At 52.3% G+C, this 10023-nt stretch overlaps 1 protein-coding gene across 1 annotated transcript; it reads left to right on the forward strand.

Annotated features, from left to right (window-relative positions):
- Window positions 1–274: 274 nt before the first annotated feature.
- Window positions 275–7141, forward strand: Ppp1r26 (protein phosphatase 1 regulatory subunit 26). The gene is made up of 2 exons (XM_059259002.1): window positions 275–381; window positions 2864–7141. Exon 2 carries the CDS (start codon window positions 2922–2924, stop codon window positions 6444–6446), a length of 3525 nt encoding a protein of 1174 aa, XP_059114985.1. The 5' UTR covers window positions 275–381; window positions 2864–2921; the 3' UTR covers window positions 6447–7141.
- The last annotated feature ends 2882 nt before the right edge of the window (window positions 7142–10023 follow it).

Here is a 10023-nt window from a genome sequence, read left to right on the forward strand (position 1 = left end):
CACTCCGCACAGGGGATGGCAGACACAACAGTTTTACTGGGGGCTGAATCTTGTCAGCACCTCTGGCTCCTAAGGACCAAATATTACCTACACCCACTTCAAGTTGGAGTACAGGGCCCTCTGCATCATAACTTAAATGCCGAGGCCATGCTTGGGGTGCAGGGGCTGATTGTACCTACAGTCACCCTGGAAACCTGATTCCCAAAGATGCCAGTTTAAAGCTCCAACCCTGGCTTCAGCTCATATTTCTAACTCTCTACAGTTCATGGTCCTCCAGAATGACAGCTCCCAAGATTGACGTAGACCAGGTAGTTGGACCAACAACCGTTAAGACTGTCGGAGAAGCCCAGCTCTGGGTCCATCGTTATAAGCTGTGAACAGGTGAGTGGAGATAAACTGATCTATCTCCCCTGCTCTGCACCTGGTGTAGTGGTGGCCCTCTTCTTAAGACATTAATGTTACTCAACACCCCCCCACACACACACACACACCCCACCCCACCCCCACCCTGACGCGCCTTTTGTTTCGTTTGCTTTGGTCTGTTGAGACCAAATCTCAATAGCCCAGATGCTGTCTTTGAACTAGATAAGGAAACAATGCTAGCCTTGGACTCTGATCCTCCAGCCTTCACCTGGAATTACAGGCATGCACCACCACACCCTGCTTGATTCAGACCCTTCACAGTTAAAGCTGCACAAATGTTTTGTGATTTCCGTAGTACTGCTCTGGCAGTCTGAACCACGTCTACGGCAGGGAAAGGTGTAGCCAGTGAAGGAAGCCACTTTCCCCATTTGTTCCCACTGCCCTGTGCCTGTGGGGTGTCTCGGGAAAGCAGTGTTGTTGGAAAGTAGGACTGTGGTAGATGGTCAGGATGTGAGCTCTGGTAGCCACTATAGGAAAGCGCTCGGCTCTCACCCGGAAGAGTGCTAAATTAGCTACAGTAAATGTAAATGGTGTCAGCACAGGCTTTCCTGAATTTGTTTTGAGCCTTTCTTTACATTAACAACATATCATGACAGAAAAGAAAATTATAAGCTGTCACCAATTTCTAAACTAGATGCCACCGATTCTCTATGATACCAGCAGTAAAAGCTGATTGATTGACTGATTGATTTGGACAGTTGGTCTTACTATATCTAGCCCTGGCTAGCCAGGAACTCACTATGTGTAGACCAAGCTGGCCTGGAACTCACAGAGATCCGCTTGCCTCCGCCTTGTGTAAGTGCTAGGATTAAAAGTGTGCATCACCTGCCCAGCCCTCACAGCTGATTTTAAAAGCTGGTGAGAGATGCTTTGAAATGTAAGAGGATCAGTGAAGACCTCATCCCTGAAGTTCTGTGGAACATCAGCCTGCACTTGAGAATTTCAAGTAATTGCAGTAGATTTTGTATATTAGTTTAACCTTTGAAGCACACATTGTTAATTGCCCATGAGTTGCAGCTTCATTTGCAATGACCTCTAATTAGTTGCCTGTCCCTCTGAGCAGATTTTGGTCTGAATGGCCAGCCCCACCTCTCTGGGAAGGGAGTTCCATATGTGTACAGCACATCTTGGCCTGTCAGAAAGGCAAGTGCAGGTGAAACAGCTGCTGGACAGGACAGAACATGAAGCAAGGCCAACAACAGGGCAGGCCTGCCATCCCGCCCTGGGTTAGGGGTGGAGACAACCTTCGATGCCTTCTCTCAGGGGAGCTCAGGTCTCTTTGTCCTTCAGCCTTGTAAGTGCTCTCCAATCTCAGGGAGGCAGAACGGGGATCAAAGGAGCCTGAAAAGGCTGGAGAGATGGCTCAGAGGTTAAGAGCACTGGCCGCTCTTCCAGAGATCATGAGTTCAATTCCCAGCAACCACATGGCGGCTCACAACCATCGGTAATGAGATCTGGTGCCCTCTTCTGGCCTGCAGGGATACATGCAGGCAGAACACCGTATGCATAATAAATAAATAAATCTTAAAAAAAAAAAAAAAGAGCCTGGAAGAATTAAGAGCTATTCAGAGCAGCTGGTATTTTTCCAAGTGACCCTGTGCCTCCTGCATTAGCCTCCACTTTGCAGGGATTCTGTAAACTGGTCTTCAGTGTTCTTGACACCAGGCCACCTGACAGGTGGAGACCTGGCTCTGACCACACAGGCTTGTGTTACTTTGTTTCACAGCGTCCTCTCCATCCAAGCCGATGAACCCATGATCTGTCTACATGCCACACAGTCCTTTCTCCAAACAGATGCAGCCTGCTCCTAGACCCAGACCCACCCACATGATGTGGCCACCAATTAGTTGTGACCACCCAAAAGTTGGGACAACTTTCATGCTGATTAGCAAAACTTGATGTCAGCCTATGACAATCGCTGTCACATGTTTGACATTTTCATACCAACAATGTAGTGAAGGCCACTCTGAAGAAAAACTTGAAGTGCTTTTTGAGCCCTTCACAAGGTACAACTTTGGTTAAAGAACATATTGGTCATTTCCAGAAGGAATCTACCCACAAAGTCCAACTTAGCTAGGCATGTGGATAGTCATTCTTTTTAAAGCACACAGAAGCATTTAGAGACTGTGGTGGCTTCTGGTGACACTGGGCAGTAAAGACACCTCTTCTGTCCTCTTACAGAAAAGGTGCAAGCCTGGAGGGGAAAGGGAAGGGCTGCTGGAGTTTGCAAACACTTTTTTTCCCCTGAGTCTTCCACCCTACAGGATGGAAGTGACTCTTAATACTGCTGGCGAAACAGGTCTGAGAGGCTTGCGTGAGCCTCCCCAGCCAACGAGACATTAGGTTGTAGCCCCGGGGTATGTTATCTCTTGTGGTGGCGTGGGTGGTTGCTGATGTTACCACTTAGCTATAGCCTTCATTACGCTTTCTTTGCTTCCAGGATGTGAAATGGGCTGACCCACAAGCCCTGCCTCCCAGCACCCAGCCTGCCTGCTAGGATGTTCCTCATGAACGCCCCTCCAGTGGTGGCGCTCCAGTCCAGATGGGAGGCCTTTGGCCAGCCCAGGAGCTTCTGCTTTCCTGACTGCTTCTCAGAGTCTAAAGAGGACGCCTCCCGGGCCTCAGTGAGCGCCAGGGTACAGATGCTCATCAGCACACTGCAGAGAGACGAGGCTGCCCTGGGCATGAGCCATGAGCGTGTCACACAGAGAGGACAACGTGCAGAAAGGTGCCGGGACACCAGACTGGCCCCCAAACATGCTGTGTGCAGAGAGCAGCCAGAGCTCCCTGCCTGTGGTCTTGTTGCAGACTGTAAACCCCTAGAGAAAGATGAAGCTGGGAAGCAGGGTCCCCTGGAGCTGGATTCTGACAGCGATGACTCCGTGGACCGGGACATCGAGGAGGCCATCCAGGAGTACCTGAAGGCAAAAGGTGGGGCTTCTGAGCCTATGTCCCGAGCAGCCCCTTGTGTGCCAGAGCCTTCCCACAGCTGCACCCTACCCATCCCATGCCCCCCACAACTCACTCCTGACTCAGGTAGTGTTCCTGTGGGAGCCAGTGAGGATCAGGGCTCCACCTCCCCAGCTAGCATGAGCAGCGAGGATTCCTTTGAACAGAGCATCCAAGCTGAGATCGAACAGTTTCTTAATGAGAAAAGACAGCATGAAAACCCAAAGTGCGATGGGTCTGTGGATAAAAAATCAGATCCAAACGAAAGCCCTGCCAGACTTAGAGGGAACCGAGAGACCTCATCCAGGGCAGCTCTGATAGGAACCTGCAAGGAGTTCATCTTCCGCAAACCTCCCAGGTTAACAAAGATGAGCGTGCAGCCCAGAAACTTCCGGCCGAAGGTCACCGCAGAGCCTGAGACCCTGGCGAGCACAAAGCTGACTGCCCACAGACCAGAGGCTGCACAGAACAGGGGTGGAGTGAAGAGGAGCGTGCCTGCCAGGCGAAGCAAGCGCATCAGAAACTTGGCCCCAGTGCACCAGGCATCTGACTCCAGCAGTGACGATGGCATCGAGGAGGCCATCCAGCTGTACCAGCTAGAGAAAACCAGGAGCGAGGCCAGTGGGGACCCACCTCCGAGGACCCAGCTGAAAGAGGAGAGCCCTGGCAGTGCGCAGCCAAGTGCCTTGCCTGAAGCCCACAGGAGGCCCCCAAGCAAGAAAAAGCCAGCAGCCCCAAAGGTTACGGACACCACCCTGGGGGGGCTCCACCCTGACCCCCTCTCGAAGCTCCTAAAGGATTCGAGAGCCTCTGGACCCCTAGGGCACACAGCTGCCAGGAGCGAAGCTGTGCACCAGGCGTCATCGTGCCTAGCGGACACATCCACCGAGCTGATGTGCGCAGAAGCCATCCTGGACATTTCCAAGACCATCCTGCCAGCCCCCGTGGAAGGCAGTGACAGGCCTCCATCCGTGAACCCACTCTTCTGTCCCCCACCAGTACCTCCCCGCTCTGAAGGTGACAGCAGCAACGTTGACAGTGATGACAGCATAGAGCAGGAGATCCGGACATTTTTGGCCCTCAAGGCACAGGTGGGGAGTCTGCAGCCTGCCCAGGGCCCGCTGTCCCCACCCGGCCCCGGTGGCCAGACTGGCATCCCCAAGGCATCTCTTACTAAAACACCGGATCTTCCCCAGGGCTGCAAACGGAAACGGAGAGGTGGCGGCAGCACTACGGTGCCCAAGAAGATAAAGGAGGGTCGAGAAAGTGCCCAGGACAGTGATCACATCCCGGGGAAGGGGCAGCCTGGCCATGATGGTTGGGACCCTCCCAGCCAGAGCAAAGTCACAGAGGCCCCAGGAGGAGAGCCTGAGGCCAGGGACCAGCCTGTCCCTTCCAGGATAGCTGCGCTCAGTGATACACCGCCGTCACAAGGCCACGGGGGTCTCGGGAAAGCAGGCGAGGGGAAGAGTGTGGGTGAGAAAGAGAGCTCTGAGGATAAGAGCAGTTCTCTGGACAGCGATGAGGACCTGGACATGGCCATCAAGGACCTGTTAAGATCGAAGCGGAAGTTCAAGAAGAGGTGCCGAGACCCCCGGGCTGCGTGGAAGAAGGTCAGATTCGGCACCACAGAGACTCGTTGTGGAGAGAGGCTGAGCAGCCTCCCTGGGGACGGGAAGGACCACGGGCAGCAGGCCCTACGGAGCTGTCTGTCCAAGTGCAGAGGGGACAGCAAAGATGGCCTGGGAAGAAGCCCAGTAAGCATCTTCAGCAGCGTGGCAGAGAGGGTGAAGCTGGGTGGCACAGGGGGTGAGGATGCAGCCCCAGCCTTGCTTCCCAGGAAAAAGAGTCCAGAAGGGGTTCCTCCCTCTAAGGACACAGGAGCCAGTGGCCGCCCTCTTTCTGCCTCCAGCCCTCTGTCTGAGGACAGCTCAGTGGACAGCGATGATAGCATCGAGCTGGAGATCAGACGGTTTTTGGCAGAAAAGGCCAAGGAGTCTGTACGCAGTTCAGAACCTCAAGGGGGCCCTGCCAAGCCAGAGCTGCCCTGCAGGAAAGAGCCAACCCCAGGGTTGCAGCCTGGAGTGTGCACCCGGAGCCAAAAAGCCAGGGGAACCCCTCAGCTGGCCGAAGGAAGGAGAGGCCCAGAGAGAGCTCGGACACAGGCAGCCGGCCTCTTAAGCCAGACTGGGAAGGGCACCCCTCGTGCTGAGCAGGCCACTCGCCTCCCCACTGCCCTGGGCCGAAGCGAGCCAGCACCGCCCAAGAACACCAGCAGGAACAATTCTGCCAAAGTGTCTCCACCAAGCAGGAAGAGTACCAGTGTTCACAAGGACCAGAGCCCACGGGGAAACCACACCGCCGTGGCAGAAAGTGTTTTCGGTCAGCTGCCCAGTTGTGTCAAAGTGGGTGCTGAGGCTGGGAGTGCTGGGGGGACCTTTCACCTGAACTATGGCAGCCAGAACTTGCTGACTCCCAATCCTGGACCCCAGGCTGACCTCACCCTCCCCTGGAGTGACTTTGCACACCAGAGCAGGCTGTCCAGCCCATGGGCACTGAATCCCGGACCAGGCACACTGTGGACAGGGGTCTTCGGGGCTGAGAAAGAAAAGGGGGCCACATCAGAGGCTGGGGGCCCATCCGGCCTCTCCTCAGGCCCCAGGAAGGGCCTGCCCTTCCTCTCCACCCAGCTCTTCCACTTCGGGAAGAGTGTCTCCTGGGGGAGCAAACAGGCTGGCCTCTTCAGTCCCAGCCTGGGCCTGCCCCTGCAGGGTCCAGCATTCTCAGCCTTCAGGGAGACCCAGCCTGGCCACAGCCCTGTGTTTGGAAGCCCACACTTGCTTATGAAGGACAGTGGGCACTGGCCAAGCCGGAAGGCTCAGGGGGCCCTGAGACAGCAGGACAGGAGGAATGCTGGCTCTGAGGACAATGTCCTAGACCTGAGATATCGACACAGGGTTGACAGGGAACACCAGGACCAGGAGGCCTTGGGCAGTGATGCCAGCGAATTCAGTGACACCTCTGTGGAGGACGGGGGCAGCATGACAGTGAGCAGTAAAGGCCTCAAGTTGTGACAGGCATGTCCTGACTCTCTTGTCATAGCTGTGGAAAGTTCTGTGTGTGTTGGCAGCATGGGGTGGGGGTAGGGGATACTGACCATTAAAGAGCAAAAAGAAGGATCCCTTCTGCACAGCCCCCCTGTATAAATATGTACACTAATCTCAAATGACATTTTTATTTAATGGATGTGTCCTGGTACATATGGTTTTTGTAGAGTTTTTTGTAAATTATTTAAAGTAGTGTAAGAAATACTTTTTGAAAATGTCACTCGATCTTGCAGGGTGTTCCTAGCTGCAATTCTCTCTGGTCTCCATGCATGTGTGTAGATGAGCAAACACTTGGTTCTCACCATCCTGTGAGGGTCAGAGACAGGCTGGATCTGTGGGCCGTTTGCTGGTACAAATTTTCAGGCAGGCCTGGAGACAGCAGCAGCTGTCCACCTCGGAAGTGCTAATATGGCTGAGGTGTGTCAGGATGCCACTGGGACAAAGGTGCTTCCTGAAGACTCTAGCCCCTGGCCAGAGGCTGTCTCTGCATCCTGTAGTCGTGGCCTGTACCTAGAAACACTTCAAAGCACAACCAGCACATAGCCAGCCAGTCATCCCCTGTCTAGTGTGGGAATCTGGCTGCTGGCTCTGCAGCTCAGCTGAGCCCAGATCGTCCAGTATCCAGTTGCTGGGACATGCTGGCATCCCTATAAACCTCTTTATATGAGAGCTACTGGTTTGCTTTTTTTTTTTTTTTGGTTTTTTTTTTTTTTTGGTTTTTCGAGACAGGGTTTCTCTGTGTAGCTTTGCGCCTTTCCTGGAACTCACTTGGTAGCCCAGGCTGGCCTCGAACTCACAGAGATCCACCTGCCTCTGCCTCCCAAGTGCTGGGATTAAAGGCGTGCGCCACCACCGCCCGGCTACTGGTTTGCTTTTATTTGTGGCTCTTAACAGTGATTCCAAATGTTCGTTTTGACTGTCCTGTACTTGATGTATGTATGGGGGGAGAGGGAGGCCATGAGATAGATGGTTTGGTCCCTGGACACCTTAGCCACCTGTGATGGAGAACCCCAGCCCTGGAAACAGTGGAGACAAACCCTCCCCACACCAGCCCTGCAGGACTCAAAGCCCAGTTGTATGTGACCAGCGATGACACCAGCAGCCTGCATGGCTTTCTGCAACGCTGCTTCTACCCAGGAGAAAGAAGGGCCTGGCGAGTGCTGAGGCCAGGCTGCAGGCAGCTGCTTTGGGTCCTGGAAAGTTAGCCAGAGTGCTACTGCCTTGGTGCTGAGGTGCCAGTGGCAACTTGGGGCTGAAGATGTGCTGGACCCCAGATGTGAGGATTACATCTGTGTTGCGATTATCTCCCTGTCACTCCTGAGTCACGCAGCTCAGTGTACTGGGTTGCTGTGGCTCTACTTTGTGGCTGAATTCTGTTGGTATTCTAACGTGGAAGTGAGTTTTCTATTTTATTTTAAAATACCAATTCACTTCTGTGCCCAGATGCGGACACATACTCCCACCATCCTTGGTGTCTGCCATGTTGGAGCTGTGATGTACACAGGGCTCTGTGGTCCTGTCTTGATCTGTGTATACTAAATTCCATGTGCATATTATATTTGTTCATGTGTTTCTGGGAGAAACATCTTTGTGTTATCCGTGTTCCCACTTTAAATTTTTAAAGAGTGCTTTTAACCCTTGAAAACAAAAAGCATCTTGTTTTGTATGTAAGACCCATTGGGTTTTTGTTTTTGTTTTTCTAATGAATAAACCAAGTACTATCCATAAATTAGTTTGTCCTTGTTTTGGGGGTAATGACATCACCACCTAAGGAAAGGAGCTTCACCCTGCAACATAGCATCTCTCAGTCCTGTCCCTGCTCCCTACCTGTGGATGGCACTGGTCCAATCTCCTGAACTCAGGAGCAGTAATGCTTTCCTTCCAAGTTGGCTGTGCTGTGTGCAACAAAAGCTGTTCCAGTTCTAGGAAGGACAGCACCCTTGTGTTGAGGGCTGTGCTCTCCATCAGCTGTGGCCAGCAAGTCCCACATGTACATTCATGTCTTAGTTTCTTGTCCTGTCCCCGTGACAAAATACTCTTAACAACATGATAAAATGCTCTTGACAAAAGCAAAACTTCAGGGTTGATTCTGGTTCAGTTCAAAGATACAGTCCATCACCGCAGGAAAGGCCAGATGAGAAGAGCTGGTCACATCACAGCCACAGTCAGGAAGCAAGGATAGATGGCCCCATGGTGGCACTAGTGGTTTTGTGAGAAGACTTGCTCTGCCTTGTAATGTGTTGCCTCTGCATGTTCTAGTCCAAAGTGAGGGCCTTGCAGATGCCCAGGAGATACCAGGGCCTTGATATGGAATTCCTAGACTCTAGAACCCTAAGCCAAATAAACCTCCATTCTCTGTAAATTACAAGCCTAAGATAATTTGTTACACCAACAGAAAATGGAGTAAGCCTGTCAGGTGGCTTACATGAGAAGTATTTGGGCTTTTTGTCTTTCCAGACACTTCCTCTACTTAACATGCGGTGTCTACCTTTGTACTCTCATCAGCTCTCCCAGAAAAACCATTTTATTGGACATGGCCAATTAAAGCAATTCAGTGCCCGGCCGCATTGCCAGAGTGAAACCCACACAGCCCATGGGCAAGCTTAGTCCCTGTGCCAACCCACATTATGTTTGCCAGCTGGCAGTTCTGGCCCAGGCCCCACATTCTCCTGGGCTTGGAAGTGGGGACTGTCCAGCACACAGGTTTTTTTCAGATGTGCTGGTTGCTGGGACAAATCCTCCTCATCACACGGCAGGACGGGAGTTCAGTCACTCTGGGCTCCGCTCAGCCTCTGGCTTTTCCTACCGTGGCACTGTCCACCTGCTCTTCAGGATGGCTGCTGTGAAGGCATTCCCTCTTTTCAGAACCTGGTTGGTGGGGCTTTTTTCTTTCAACAGAAGATAGAGGGGGGCTGAGGATGTAGCTCGGCTGAGTTTAATCCCCAACATCACATAAACCAAGTGTGGTGGTGCATACCTGTCATCCCAGCATTAAAGAGATGGAAAAAGAGTCAGAGGTTCAAGGTCATCCTCAGCTATGTGGAAAGGGGAGAGGCTAAATACAGCAAGGCCAGTGGTATTTAAAGAATACTTTTAATGATTGTTAACATGTTTTCAGCAAGACATGGTGGTGCACATTCCTTTAATCCCAGCACTTGGGAGGCAGAGTCAGGTGGATCTCTCTGAGTTCAGGGCCAGCCTGGTTTACACAGCGAGTTCCAGGACAGCCAGGGCTACAGAGTGAGACCATGTCTCAACAAGCCACAGACTGATTAATTCAGGGGCAAGAGAGATGGCTCAGCAGTTAAGAATAATACTGTTCCTGCTGAGGACCCAGGTTCAGTTCCCAGCACCCAAGTCAGATGGCTCACAGTCTCCTGTAACTCCAGTTGCAGGGGCTCCTCTTCTGTGCTCTTCAGGCACCTGCACTCATGTGGCACATACAGACTCAGAAAGGCACACTCGTGTACACAAAGAATAAGTTTAAATTTTTTTTTTTTTATTTATGATGCGATGGCTATTCTTGTCAACTTAAGTGAACTAC

This window comes from Peromyscus eremicus, chromosome 4 (genome assembly GCF_949786415.1).
Source record: "Peromyscus eremicus chromosome 4, PerEre_H2_v1, whole genome shotgun sequence".
Lineage (NCBI taxonomy): Eukaryota > Metazoa > Chordata > Mammalia > Rodentia > Cricetidae > Peromyscus > Peromyscus eremicus.

Excerpts from the sequence above, each read along its gene's own strand:
- Ppp1r26 (XM_059259002.1), top strand. The coding sequence starts at position 2,922 with ATGTTCCTCATGAACGCCCCTCCAGTGGTGGCGCTCCAGTCCAGATGG.